We start from the raw sequence: 14,991 nt of genomic DNA, 5'->3' as shown, positions 1-14,991 counted from the left end.
GAGACAGAGAGGAAGATCTTCCATCTGATGATTCACTCCCCAACTGGCCGCAATGGCCAGTGCTGCGCCAATCCAAAGCTAGGAGCCAGGAACTTCTTTCTGGGTCTCCCACACAGGTGCAGGGTCCCAAGGCTTTGGGCCATCCTCGACTGCTTTCCCAGGCCACAAGCAGGGAGCTGGATGGGAAGTGGAGCTGCTGGGATTAGAACTGGCGCTCATGTGGGATTCTGGTGCGTTCAAGGCGAGGAGCTTAACCATTATGCTATTGCGCCAGGCCCACAAACTTACTTTTGAGTAGTGTTAGTGATAATTTGGTAACTTCCATGTGCCGAACATGGGATTATATCCTCCTAATAGGATTGTACTATGGTGAATATAGACGAATACTTCTGAAGGTATGCAGACACACTGCAGTGGACCCAGCAATGTCTGCAGTGATGGTCACAGTTGGTTCAGGATGAAAGTCAGAAGGATAAGATGAAACGAGGCTTCATAAAGGTCTAGACACTCAAGGTTGAGGTTTTCAATCTTCCACGCCTCTCAACAGAGCAGCAACAGACTGCAAGAGTCTTTTCTGGAAGAACTGACTTATCCTAGGAAGAATACAGGCAGACATGGGTGAGGTAGAGGAAATCCCCTATAATGTGACCTGTCTGGAACATTCTAAAGCAGTATATGATCATTAGAATTACCAGATAAGGTTTAAATGCCTGTTGGTGCCCCTCCTCTGCCTTCTCCTCAAATGATTACATCAGAATTTCTGAGGATGAGGTCAGGTCATCTGTGTTAAAAAGCAACCCAAGTTCTGGCCATGGGGCCAGGGCTGTGAACTACTGTTGACCAGGGAACCTTGTAGCTTGGAAGTCTCACCATATGCTCAGAGTGTCTGACCAACTTTTTAATGATCTTCTCTCAGCTATGAATGAGCAGCCAAGACTCACCAGGGAGTGAGGAAAGTTTCTAACTTGAAATGAATCAAAATAACCAGAAAAAAAAAATGGAGACTATGTGAAGAGCTAAAAAAAAAAAAAATGTATCTTTAGTATCTTCCAGGAGATAAGAAGTAATGATATTAGTGGTATGAGAAAAACATGCTGTGAAACACTTGGATCAATCTCTTGGATGTGAAAACATGATAATAGAATCATCGTGTAAAACTTTTGAAGGGAAATTAAAAAGATGGAACAAAAAAAAAGCTCAAAGCCAAAGTTGAGGAAGTCTCTCAGAATGCTGAACAAAAAGTCAAAGAGAGAAGGAAATCAGAGAGATGGAAAGTAGAGACAAGAAAGTGATTGAGGGCCCGGCACCATGGCCTAGTGGTTAAAGTCCTCGCCTTGAACGCACCAGGGTCCCATATTAGTGCCAGTTCTAATCCTGGCGGCCCTGCTTCCCATCCAGCTCCCTGCCTGTGGCCTGGGAAAGCAGTCGAGGATGGCCCGAGGCTTTGGGACCCTGCACCCGTGTGGGAAACCTGGAAGGGGCTCCTGGTTCCTGGCTTCAAATTGGCTCAGCTCCAGCCATTGCAGCCGCCTGGGGAGTGAATCATTGGACGGAAGATCTTCCTCTCTGTCTCTCCTCCTCTCTGTATATTTGACTTTCCAATAAAAATAAATAAATCTAAAAAAAAAAAAAAGAAAGTGATTGAAAAATATAGGAAGTCCAGCATACAGAGATAAGGAAGAGAACAGAGCAGAGAGGGGGACATTTAGAAATAAACAATTCCAGAAGATTTTCCAGGAATGAATAGAACTGAAAAGGGTTAGTAAGTGTCCAGCAGAGTAGATGAAAGTAGACACACGCCAAAATTCAGTGTAGAAACACCTCAGACCTACGATATCTACAGAGGGAGCTTCTCGAAAGAAAACTGGAATTTAGACTGAGGACCAACAAGGAGAAGGGCAGCTTCCAGCACTGACCCGGGACACCCTAAGACACTTGAAAAGCCCTCCGGCCAGGGGTGAGCTGTTTCATTTCTCTTGACTCAAGTTTGTAGGATGGGCACAATGTTGTATAATTTGTGTTTGTTTCCTCAGATCCTAGTAGCCCCTTGAAACAAAAATGACCCGATTGTCCCACCCCCCAGCAGGGCTGATCATCATCCCCTGTGGTGTCCTTGGGAGCCTTCTACAGCATTTAGCTCACTGGAGGATTGTTTGAGTGTGCTGTGAAGCTGGGGAGAGCTGGCGCCCTTCGCCTCCTGTGTCCCTATTGTGAGAGGAGCCATCCCACTGTGTTGGTTGTGGGCTACCATCTCGCAGAGCTGTAATGAAGACTCATCTTCATTTCCTTGAAGCGGTGTAACGAATGACTAAAACCACAGAAAGATATTCTCTCATGGTTCTGAGACCGAAGTATGAAGTCAAGGTGTCAGCAGGGCTCACTCCTGTTGGAAGCTCTAGACGAGGGTCTTTGCTTCTGGCGTCTTCCAGCAATGCTCTGTGCTTTCTTGACTGGTGACTGCATCACTCACATCTCTCCTGGGGCTTGCCATGGCTGTGTTCTCCCCCGTGTGTCTTAATGTTCTCTCCTCTTACAAGGACTCCAGTCATTGGATTTAAAGCCCTTGGCATTTAATATGACCTTATCTTCACTTCTTGCATGTGTAAACAAAGGCACATTCTGTGATGTTCTTGGTGGACATGAGTTTCAAGGGGACACTATTCAACACACTGTGCAGCTCCTGCACAGCTGCTCTGATGCTCATTCACCAGGGTGAGCCAGGACCAGCGAACAGCCTGGCAGGAGCTGGACCAGATGACAAATCAGAGTGGCTTGGGGCCGGGGCCATGGTGTATGTATTAGGCTAAGCTTCCACATGTGGTGCTGACATCCCATATGGATGCCAGTTCATGTCTCAGCTGTTCCACTTCCAATCCAGCTCCCTGCTTATGGCCTAGGAAAACAGCAGAGGGTGGCCCAAGTCCTCGGGACCCTGTAACCACATGGGAGACCTGGAGGAGGCTTCTGGCACCTGGCTTCGGATCAGTTCTCACCGTGGTGGTGGTACTGCACCAGTGTATGGAAAAACTCTCTGAATCTACTTCTCTCTGCCTTTTGAATAAAAATAGAATAAATCTTTTTTAAAAAGTTGAAGTGGCAGACACCATGCTTTACTCAGAGTCTTCATTCAAGCTCATCTTTCTGCGGCCACCATCCAGTGTGTCCTAACTTTAAAAAATGTGTTTTTCCCCAGGGACTTACCTTCCCTGCTCATGTAGAATCATGCATCAGTGTACGTGGTCACATAATCTATATCTAGGTTCAAACTGGAGACTAGTAAGTATAGGTTTAGAAGAGCTGCCAACTCATATTCTTCTGCTTGTTAAAGGTGATGGAGCGTTGAACTACTTCACTTCTTCTGTCTTCCAATTCCCACACATGGTCACTCATTGAATAGATCCTGGGTTCTGCCACGGCACAGAAGGATTTAAAATCTGTGTAGGTGGCTATATGGATTATGCCAGGATCATGGAGGATTTCAATGGTCTTCTCTAATGAGTCTTATTTTGCTTTGTAAAGATGCCTGATCTATGTTGATGTGAAGGGAGACTCACGGCTGGCTATAAGGATCAAGGATATTAATGATGGGGAAAAAATGTGAGTAGATAACTGCAAACTTATCCTTTCATACGCTTAAAGAAAAGCAGACTCCAAACTTAGGATGCATGGTCTGATAAGAGCAAGGAATCCCATTTTTCTGATGGGTGGTTCCCCAAATTTGTTGTCCACTTGACAAGCAAAATTGACTCAGGCACAGCCAAGACCTCAGGGACTGGTGTAACGAGCTGGCCAGAGTTCCATCAGTTTTGCTAAGTACCTCAGAGCCAGTCATGTTGTCACCCTGTGTGACTTCTGACAGCTTGGAGCCAGGTCTTTCCCAATCAGGTGAACTTGCATGTGAAGGAGGGTGAGGGTTAGGGACTGTGGCAGGCAAGGCTTTCCAGTGGGTTTTTTTTTTTTTTTTGAGTTTGTATGGAGACATTCTGATCATACAACCTCTGTTTGGGAGTTTTGTGGACATCACAGAGAAAAACCTTCGATGTGGCAGCACCCAGATGGTATGGTTGGAGGAAGTTATTGCACTATCCCAGTGTCTTCTGGGGATCAGGCACTTGTATGTTTTCTGGGGTCAAGGAGAAAGGCTAGAACCCTCTGGTGATTCCACTTCAGGTCCTGGCATTCTGAGGATGTGGTACCTCCTTTTGTAACACTCTTTCCTCATGTCAGGCTGTCATCAAACCCAACTGATCCCATTCTCATAATCTGGCTCTTGTTCAGGGCATCTTTCCCTGTTCCCATAAGCATAGGGATGGCACATCACATTCTGCAAGGGCCTCGTGTGTAGCACCCAGCACTATGTGCCCAGTCCCTGAGGGACTCCCTCACCCAGAGTCCAGGGCACCCTGGCAGCTTAGAGATCCTCATCAGAAAGGAGGATGCAGCTGCAGTGCCCACAGGAGGGATCTGAGCAGTGAGCACGATCATCACCCTACCTAAAACCCAACATGACTCACTCACAAGGGTGAAGTCGCCACAAATGGTGGTTGGACTGAGAATGATGTGAGGAGGGGAAGGCACGAGCAGACGGGAGAACTTGTTTAAGGGACCCAGGAAGTAAGGTACACAGTGTTCCACTGCAGGATGTCGCGGGGAGGGGGATGGTGGCAGCTGTGGAAAACCATGGGGCTGATGGAGGAGCAGGTAGGTGTGGCACTGCCTTCCGTGAGGCTCACGGCAGTGATACCGAGCCATGATGTGGCTTCAGAAATCTGTAATCTGGTTTCCTTCTGAACTCGTGACTTAGCCTTTGTGGGACTCTGGGCACATTACTCTTAAGTTGCCGGTTTCACATCTCTAAATGAGGGACAATAATATCTACCTCTGAGGGTTGCGGTGAGGCCCAAATAGGTCACAAGTGAAAGCGCCCAATAGTTGCTGGCATGGTGGATGCGTTTAGTCAATGTTGGTGCACTGTTAATACCCCAGTTTCAGACATACTCGGAGTGCCCAGCACACAGCTGATGCTTAACAGAGCTCTACTGTCATTTTAAGCATACACACATACACACAAAACTTTTTATTTTGAAATATTTTAGAGATGTTGTAAATGTGCCAGGGGGTTACCCTGTAGTCTCTCCCTCTTTCCCTAATGTGAATGTCTTACATAACCATAGTACAAAGATCAAAACCAGGAAATTAACAATGCCACAGCACTGTTTACTGAACTTCAGACTGTGTGAGTGTCACCAGCTTTCCCCCAACCGTCCTTTTCTGTTCCACATCCCAAGTCAGAATTCTGGGTTCTATCTGGTTGCTATATGCCCCCGTAGTGACAGTTCCCTGGAGTTTCTGTCTTTCCTGATCTTGATACTCTTCAGGGGCACTGATTGGTGACTCTGTAGCATATTTCTCCATCTGGGTTCATCTGATATTTCCTCATGATTGGTTTAGCCATATACTTTTGGCAGGCATAGCAACAGTGTATTACTTTTAGCGGCCTCCATTGGGCTGTGGTAAAATACAGAAAACAACACATTTACCATTTTAAAACAGTATTTACTCACTGGAATGGCAGAGAGAGAGGGAGAGACAGAAAAAGAAAGAAAGAAGCTTTCTATGGGATGCTGATGGCCCAAGGTTGTGGGGTTATCTGCCATGTCACAAGGCCAGACCCACTTTTATTATTATTTTGTACATTTTCAGTGTTGATTCAGTGGCATCAAGCATATCAGAGTGTTGTGCAATCACTATGTAATTCATAATGCTGTATCAACTCCATCTACTTTTTTTTTAAAAAGATTTACTTTATTTTTATTACAAAGTCAGATATACTGAGAGGAGGAGAGATAGAGAGGAAGTGGAGCTGCCGGGATTAGAACCAGCGGCCATATGGGATCAAGGCAAGGACCTTAGCCACCAGGCCACGCCGCCAAGACCAACTCTATCTACTTTCAGACTTTTTCATGATGACAAAAGGAAACTGTAAACCCATTATAATGCAGTCCCTTCCCAGTTCTTCCTCCTTCAGGTTCTGGCAACCACTAGCCTGTGTTCTGTCTTGGTGGGGTTAGCTGTTCTGGACATGTCATGTGAATAGCATTAAGTGGAGTTAGTGTGTTGTTGACTGGCTGCTTTTACTTAGCATGAAGTTTTGAAGGTTCATCCACCTTGCAGGGGTCAGTGCTTTCCTTCCTGGTAATGCTCCACTGGATGCACCACCGTTGGGTTTATAGGGTTTGTGTTTGTCACGTGGCAGTGTTTATGGGGCAAGGAAAGCAGACTCTTGTGAAAAGTTTTTATTTGTGGAAAGGGAAAGAACAGTTGTTCCTGAGTCAGGGGAGAAGGGCCCACGGCTGGAGGGGGTGGCCCTCAGCAGCATCTGCCGTGGCCTGAGGGGGTTCAGGGTGGGGCGCCTGATGCCACGGAGGATGCGCGCTGACTGCTGAGAGGCGAATCCAACTGTTGAAAACTTCTACTTATCCAAAAGGTGTGGTGAGGGAATGCGTGAACATTCCTGATCTCCCAGGCGCTGCGCCCCTGCTGCTGCTGCTCTTTCTTCACCCCGGCGTCTGGGGCCTGTGGCCGGGCAGGTGGTCTCCGCCTACCCGGATGCCTCTGGCAGCCTGGGCGCGGCGCGACCCGGGGCGGAGGGCGGAACCGAGCGCACGCCCGCCCCGCAGCCCCGAGCCCTGCGCGCCCCCCTTCCCTCGCCGCCGCCGCCGCCGCCGCCGCCTGCGCGCGCCCGGGGTCGGCGGCGTGCGCGGGCCGCGCGTGCGCGCTGCGGCGGGGCGAGGGGCGGCGCGGGCGCGCGTCTGTCAGTGACAGCGGGAGGGGGAGGGGGCCGGAGATGGTGGCGGCCGCGGCGGCCGCTCTTCCGACATGAGGCAGCGGCCGCGGGAGGGACGGCGGCGGGCGCGGCCGCGGCTGCATCCGTAGCTCGGGAAGGCGGCCCCCGGGCGTGGGCGCGGCGGCGGGCGTCCCGGCCGGCGTCGCGGGAGCCCGGCTCAGCGGCAGCCCCGCACCGCCGCCCGGCCGAAGGGACCCGCGCCGCTCCGGCGGCCCCCGCGAGGCGGCAGCGTGCTCGGCGGGGCGGTGGGCAGCAGGCCCCGCTAGACGGGCCACGCCGACGCCGCTTGGCCCGCCCGGCGGGTTCGTCAGACTCGCGGGCCGGGGCGCACCCCTCAGCCGCGGGCAGGGCGGGCCGGGGTAGCTCGGCCGCCGGGAGGGTTGGGGTGGTGGGGAGGGAGAGGAACGCGGCCAAAGCCGTAGGACCGGCCCGCGCGCCCCTTTGACGCAGCGGCGCCTGGGGTGCGGGATGAGGGGCCGCCCGCCGCCCGCCGACTTGTTTTCGCGAACCCCGAGAGCGCTTCAGGGCTGAACTTCCCTGCGGAGCAGCCGCTGGAGCCACGCTGAGGCCCCCTCACCCGGTCGCCCCGAGTGGCCAGAGCACCTCAGGGAGCCGGACTGAGGGGCGGCCGCGGGATCCCGGTTTCCAGGTCGGTCCTGAAACGGGTCTCGCTCGTCCGGGGAGGGCAGCTGGCGGGGCTTTTTTGGTTCGCTTCGCCGGGCAGTTGTTGTCATCATACGGTGCCTCTCCGGGGCGCTCGCCGGCGCTGCCGCCACCGCTGCGGATGTGCCCCCGGGGACGCGTGTGTGTATGTGTGTGTGTCCCGACGCCGACCCTAACTCTCGGTCGCTCCACCGACAGGTACGAGAGACCGGCCGAGGAGGCTCCGAGAGCCGCAACATGGCTTCCCCGCCCCACCAGCAGCTGCTGCATCACCACAGCACCGAGGTGAGCTGCGACTCCAGCGGCGACAGCAACAGCGTGAGGGTCAAGATTAACCCCAGACAGCTGTCCTCCAACAGCCACCCCAAGCACTGCAAGTACAGCATCTCCTCCAGCTGCAGCAGTTCCGGGGACTCCGGTGGCGCTCCCCGGAGAGTGGGCGGCGGCGGCAGTGGCGGGGGCCGCCTGAGACGGCACAAGAAGCTGCCGCAGCTGTTCGAGAGGGCCTCGAGCCGCTGGTGGGACCCCAAGTTTGATTCTGTGAATCTGGAGGAGGCCTGCCTGGAGCGCTGCTTCCCGCAGACCCAGCGCCGTTTCCGGTACGCGCTCTTCTACATAGGCTTCGCCTGCCTGCTCTGGAGCATCTACTTCGCCGTGCACATGAGATCCAGGCTGGTTGTGCTGGTGGCGCCCGCCCTGTGCTTTCTTGTGGCGTGCGTGGGCTTCTTTCTGTTTACCTTCACCAAGCTGTACGCCCGGCACTATGCGTGGACCTCGCTGGTTCTTACCCTGCTGGTGTTCGCCCTGACCCTGGCCGCCCAGTTTCAGGTTTGGACGCCCCTCTCAGGACACACTGAGGGCTCCAACCACACTCCCGCTGCCAGGCCCGCAGACGCGTGCTTATCCCAAGTGGGCAGCTTCTCCATGTGCATTGAAGTGCTCTTCCTGCTCTACACCGTCATGCACTTACCTTTGTACTTGAGCTTGTTTCTGGGGGTGGCCTATTCCGTGCTTTTTGAGACCTTGGGGTACCACTTCCGGGACGAAAGCTGCTTCCCCTGGCCTGCCGTGCCAGCCCTGCACTGGGAGCTGCTGAGCAGGGCCCTGCTGCACCTGTGCATCCATGCCATCGGGATCCACCTGTTCATCATGTCCCAGGTGAGGTCCAGGAGCACCTTCCTGAAGGTGGGGCAGTCCATCATGCATGGGAAAGACCTGGAGGTGGAAAAAGCCCTCAAAGAGCGGATGATTCACTCCGTGATGCCGAGGATCATAGCCGACGACCTGATGAAGCAGGGTGACGAAGAGAGCGAGAACTCAGTCAAGAGGCATGCCACCTCGAGCCCCAAGAACAGGAAGAAGAAGTCTTCCATCCAGAAGGCTCCCATAGCATTCCGCCCTTTCAAGATGCAGCAGATCGAAGAGGTCAGCATTTTGTTTGCGGACATCGTGGGATTCACCAAGATGAGTGCCAACAAATCTGCTCACGCCCTGGTGGGCCTCCTGAACGATCTCTTTGGCCGCTTCGACCGGCTGTGCGAGGAGACCAAGTGCGAGAAAATCAGCACTCTGGGAGACTGTTACTATTGCGTGGCGGGGTGCCCCGAGCCCCGGGCCGACCACGCCTACTGCTGTATAGAGATGGGGCTGGGCATGATCAAAGCCATTGAGCAGTTCTGCCAGGAGAAGAAGGAAATGGTGAACATGCGCGTCGGGGTCCACACGGGGACTGTCCTGTGTGGCATACTTGGCATGAGGAGGTTCAAATTTGATGTGTGGTCCAATGATGTAAATCTGGCCAACCTCATGGAGCAACTGGGAGTGGCAGGCAAAGTCCACATTTCTGAAGCAACCGCAAAGTACTTAGATGACCGGTACGAAATGGAAGATGGCAAAGTCACTGAACGCCTAGGCCAGAGTGTGGTGGCTGACCAGCTGAAAGGTATGTGCGTTTCTTTGCTTTGTCATGTTATTCCCCGATCCTGTTTGTAACACGTTAAAAAAAAAATTCTGTCTTTTCAGCCTTGGTGTCCAGAGGTGGCTCGGTTGTCTCAGGATACCCTTCCCAGGGGGCAGGTCTTGGAAACAGCGTGACTGTTCCCCAGTGAGTCAGATATCCCAGGTCTGTTCACACTGCACACTGCAGACAGGGACGCCGAGTTAGTGCTGACCCAGACGAGGCCCTTGGAAGGAGGGCTCCAGTGCCTGCTGCTGCTGCCGCTGCTGATCCCTGAAATCTGGGGGAGTTGGGGGGCATCAGGCTCTTCAGCAGCAATTAGAAGTTTTTAGCACTTGAAAGAAATCACCTTGGCAGTTCGCTTGGTCACCTCTCAGTCCCATCCAAGTATTTCTTTGTGTCTTCGTTAGAAGGAAAAAAAGTGACAAGTGAACCTTTCCTTTCTCTAGGCCGTGCTTTGCGTATCCTCTGTCAGGGATAGGACAAGGACTCTGCCCTGCTGGGCTCTCAGGAAGGGACGGAAGTGCACGCTGCGTTTTGCTGCTTCTTGCTGCCCCCTGTCCCTCTTACAAAATATTTGTGGCTGCAGCTTTCAACTTTCATCTATGTAATGATGCCTTGTTATGATAGTGTTTGTCTTGCCACACAGACTCCAGTGTTTCAGAACATTCAACTTTTCAAGCCACCAAGCGATTCGAAAGTGAGAAATGTACCCAAACGAGGGTGTTACTGATATTCTTGATGTTTTTACTTAGCTACTTTTCTTTTTCTTTTTTTTAAAAAATTTATAGGTAGCAAAAATCTTTCGGGTCTGGGAAGCGATGTAAGAATAAATGGGGCCAAAAAGGAGGATTCAGAGTAATCTTACTACATTTCTTGTCTTCTCCTACCCTCTATTAAACAGTCCTTTTGTCTTACTAGCATCTTACACATTGAGGGGGAGTATCTGCTTTGAAAGTACATAGAGGTAAATAGCGTTTACTTTATGAAGCCTGTTTTGTAAAGCTGTGTTGTCTTTCTGCAGTGCTCACACACTGCAGTTCAACCGCTCCTCCAGCAGGAATTCTGAGGAGAGCTAATGGTTTAAACCAGAGACAGCAAGTGACAGCCGGAGCTTGCGTAGGTTTTTTGGCTTTGAAGTAATCCCACATGCTTAATGGGCATCTTGTTTCTCTGATTTGTGATCTGAGTTCTCCCCATCATTTTGTATTTCTTTGTTTTTATTATTGTCTGACAAGGATGTTTTGTTCTTTTCCTGTTTTTCTTTATGGTATTAATTTTCTTGGTACAGTAGAAGTTCCTTTGACCTCAGGAGCTTTAAATGCTGTGTCAACGACGTTGGAAGCCACATCTTGCAGTTCACTGGAAAATTCTGTTGTAACAGGTGTCTTTCTATTTAAGAGGGTGGCCACCTGCTCTTGAGCCTGAAGGTGGAGTATAAGCGGATGCAACTCCTGTTTGTCCTTTTGGCATCTTCAGGTCCCAGTGGTTTGAGCCCTGTTCTCAGGGATTGCAGAGCAATGGCAGAGAGCAGAACTGGGATGCATGTGCTACATTAAATTAAACCTGTTGGGCAGAAGGGCACTGATAGAGTGTTTTTTTAAGTTGACACTTGGTCATGTGTATTGTTTGAATTCCAAAAATAACAGCAAGTGTAGTTACTGTTGTTGAATGATTGGTCATTAAAAAACAAATCAAAACAAAACAAAACACAGATTGAGGGTCTCAAAGATGTTGATTGAAAAAAACGCCCAAGTGAACTTGTTTTTTCTTGCTTATTTAGTGTCAGTTTGGTTTAAATTAAACTTTTCCTTAAATCTGTAACACTGTGTATCTCTAAAGGTGGGAAGCTTACTTGAGCCATTGATTTTTTGAATGTGGTGTTTCCTGTCTCCCTGACAGGGGGGCTTTTGTTTTCCTCAGCTAATTCTGAGGACCTTGTGGGCAGGATCCCAGAGATAGAAAATATCTGCAACTTCGGGACCTTCTTTGATGCTGTTGGGATTTTGTGCAGGCTGCTGGATGAGCTGCGGGCACAGCTGCGGGGGTCCTTTCATGCACATGGTCCAGCTTACATGTGAAAGGTTTGTTCTCGCCTCTGTCTTTACCTTGTTTCCCCTTTTCTGAAAATAGAGTGAAAAACTGCCTAGTAGAGGAGGACTCTGCATCAGTTGTCTGAGCAGGGATTCTAGAATTAGCCTGGCAGTTCCTGTCTGATTTATCTGAACTGGTCTAGAGGAAGGGCGGGTGAGGTTTAATTACTTCTGCAAATTTACACACGCTTCCCAAGATCATTATGGTCCGCCTACTATTCCTGCCTGGCACTGTGGATGTACAGATGTATCGGTGACCATCCTGACCTCAGCAAGCTCTCAATTGCAAATGTCACAGAATATGTGGGAGAGTTGGGATGCTTTCCCGAGCTGTGGGTATTTGAGCTTAGATCCTGAGATCAAGCTGTGGCTGTCTAGTCAGACAAAGGAAGGACATGGGATGGGGCATGCCTAGTGTGGCAGAGGCTGGTTTCTCACTGGGGTTGGCAGTTGTTCATAGTTCATCAGGACAGGAAAGGCTGTGGGCATGTGGGAATTAGGGAGCCGTGCATGGGATTAAAAATACATGAGCCTTAGGTGACCTGATGTGCGGTTTTAGAAGCTTGCTCTTTTAGTCCTATGGAATGTGGTTGCACGGATGTGAGATTGGAAATTGATGAGCTGTTTGAATAAATCCCAGGTAGGGTGATCTGAATTATGGTAACAGCAATGGTGGTGGAGAGTATGGGACAGGTGTATGTAGCAGTAAAATCAGCTTTAGGGGGCGTTTGGTGAGGATGAAACCAACTACATTCCATATCAGAGTACTTGGATTCAGTTACAGCTGACTTCCTTCCTCCCTTTTGTTTGACAGGCAGAGAGAGACACAGGTCTTCCATCTGCTGGTTCACTTCCCAGATCTCCGCAACTGGGACTCAAGCCGGCACTCCAACATGGGAAGCCAGCTTCCCAAGTGACAGCTCCACCTGCTGACCGCAGTGCCAGCAGGGTTTTAAAACAAAGATTTTCTAGTACTGGGGGCGGGGGCTCACTGATAGTGTGTTTGGACCCTGTGGCCACCTCTGAGGCTGACACTTGGCCTTTCCTAATAGGTGGCACTTAGAAGCATTCCTGCTGAGTTTTGGGACTACTCCTCAGTCTGGCAGAGGGTGGAGGCACTTTGTACTTTAGCCTTTGATGACACCTGTCCCAAGCTGGAAGTCTGGGCTCCCTGTGTCCTTCGGTGTGGGCCCAAGGACCCTGGTCAGGTGGCGGTTTTGGTGCAGCTGCACACTCAGGTGCTTCCCCTACTTGCCATTCTGGCTTGGATAGTAGTCCCCACTTCAGCATGTCACTGTTGCCACTGTGGGGCTGTTAGCTGACAGCTCAGTGTGCCTTCTTGGGAGTTCTGTGCTGACCTGAGTTCCTGAGCCTGGTCTCTTGTACGCACTGAAACTCAGCCTCTTGGGTAGCGAGTGAGTGGCAGAGATGGGGTGAAGTAGAGACCATGGCCCAACAGTTGGGATAGGAGGCAGCAGACAGCTGTGGAATTGACAGAGTAGGTGCTGAAACAGCCACTGTGACAGTTTGGGGACCAAATTACATGGCTTTCAGTAATGCACTCATCGCTGCTAATTCTGAAGACAAGCTGTGGTGAGGAATTAACCTTTGGCAAAGACAGGGAGAAAGTTTGTTGAATTACTGGTCGAATAGGAAGGAAAGAGGGTAATCATTTCAGGCATTGCTAAGAAATGGAAATACTAAAAGAGAAAAATAGACTAAGGGAAGAAGTCTCAGGTTTCTAACCTACTAGATAGCCTGGTTAGCTTGCATTTGTGTTTCTATCTCTTCTGGCCAGTGTCACCTTTGTACTTCGCTTTGCAGTAATATCCAGAAGAGAAAATACTGAATTTTCCATGTGTGCACACATGAGTTTGTGTGCACATGTGAGCATATTTATGCTTAAATTCTTTCCATTGGTGGATGGTATTTCTCTCAGGATTTCGGAATTGTAAGGTATGATCATCCCTAGACTTGTGAGGCCCAGTCTCCCTGGGGCAAGAGGGAGCGCTGGAAGAGCTGGCATGAATGACATGTTGTCCATTTGTCTCTAGACATGCCTTTGTACTTTGCATATGAGACACCTAAAGATCTTTTCCAACAGGAACTAGTGTCATTGAAAGGAATTTTTATGAAGAGGTGGCAGTATTTGAAGCAGGAAGGCAGCTGATGTGTGAACTCAACTGGCCAGGTCCAGGAGCTGCTGTAGAGCAGAAGTGGAGGACTTGAACCATGTCAGAGAGAGGGTTGGCCTTGGTGGATGGCCAGGGCCACTGTTGGCCGAGGAAGGGTCCGGGGAGGGCTAGCTTTCCCTAGAACAGCCGGAGGAACATTCTTGCCAGTTTCATTAATGCACTGGGTAAGAGCTCTGCCTGCCATGCCAATCTGTAGCCAAGCCCGAGTCAGCTTTGGCAAAAGAGACTACACTGCAGAAACTCACAGCTTTTGAGCATCGACTTGTGGTTTATCTCCAACCATTTTTAGCCTCATTCTTGTGACAGATGTCTGGCACCCACTCCAGGGAATTAAGGGAAGATGCTCAGTCCTTTAGATAGGAGCCTGAAGTCCCTAAAAGTTGATGGTGGCAGCAGAGGCACTGTGCCATTGGCAGTGGCCTTGGCCCACAGGGCAGAGGGCTGGTGAGCACAAAGGGGTTCGAGAATGGCATGAAGTCTTGGGACTGGAGTAGTTGGGGAAGGCTATAGCTAGCACAAGAGACTTTTTGTAAGCTGTGGTTCTTAGATCTTTTGGTTTTAGAGCCATTTATGCTCCTAAACATTAATGGAGCAGCTAAATAGTTTTTGCTTGAGAAACCTACTAATTTATAACATATAATATTAGTAATTGCAACAAACTGAGAGGTTAAAAAGTTTCCTTAATTGAGCATAGTATTTGGCTATGGTGAAGATGCTGCTTGGGATCCCTACATCCCATATGGAGTGTGTAGTTCTAGTCTGAACTCCACTTCTGATTCTAGTTTCTTGCCGTAGTGATGGCCCAAGTATTGGGATCCCTACCACCCATGTGGAGAACCCAGATTGAGCTCCAAGCTCATTGCTTCAGTCTGGCCTGGTTCTTACCATGGCAGACGTTTGGGGAGTGAATCAGTGGGTGGACAACCTCTCAGACAGTCTGTCTCAGTTTTTCTCTTTCTGCTTTTCAAAAATGTAAATAAAAAAATTCCTTAATTCATTTCAAAATATTAACATACATAACTTTTTATAAAAATACCTTTTTGAGGATATGAAAGAAATTTGTTGAGTAGAGATGCATCATTTTACATTTTTGCAAATTCCTTTAATATTTGAATTAATAAGTTCTGAGTTCAAAGTTATCAAAATTTATCATTTTAATGATTTTGAGTATATCAGATTAACTGGTGTTCAGTCTGTTACAGTACCTTGAAAAATGTGTAGGAAAATATGGCTCTC

The 14,991-nt window shown here is 49.9% G+C and overlaps 1 protein-coding gene across 3 annotated transcripts in view; it reads left to right on the top strand.

The window, feature by feature from the left end:
- ADCY9 (adenylate cyclase 9) overlaps nt 1-14,991 on the top strand; it is a 165,865-nt gene that overhangs the window by 53,838 nt on the left and 97,036 nt on the right. For 2 of the 3 annotated variants that reach the window (XM_004586704.2, XM_058680987.1), the window contains exon 3: nt 7,709-9,452. In XM_004586704.2, coding sequence (XP_004586761.2) covers nt 7,709-9,452 — 1,744 coding nt within the window. Of the gene's footprint in view, nt 1-6,371; nt 6,488-7,708; nt 9,453-14,991 lie in introns of those variants that run through there. The other variant, XM_058680988.1, reaches the window with a different exon arrangement.

This window comes from Ochotona princeps, chromosome 24 (assembly GCF_030435755.1).
Source record: "Ochotona princeps isolate mOchPri1 chromosome 24, mOchPri1.hap1, whole genome shotgun sequence".
NCBI classification, from domain to species: Eukaryota; Metazoa; Chordata; class Mammalia; order Lagomorpha; family Ochotonidae; genus Ochotona; species Ochotona princeps.
The sequence above is the reverse complement of the archived record's forward strand: the minus strand, read 5'-3'. Positions and strand labels throughout refer to the sequence as shown.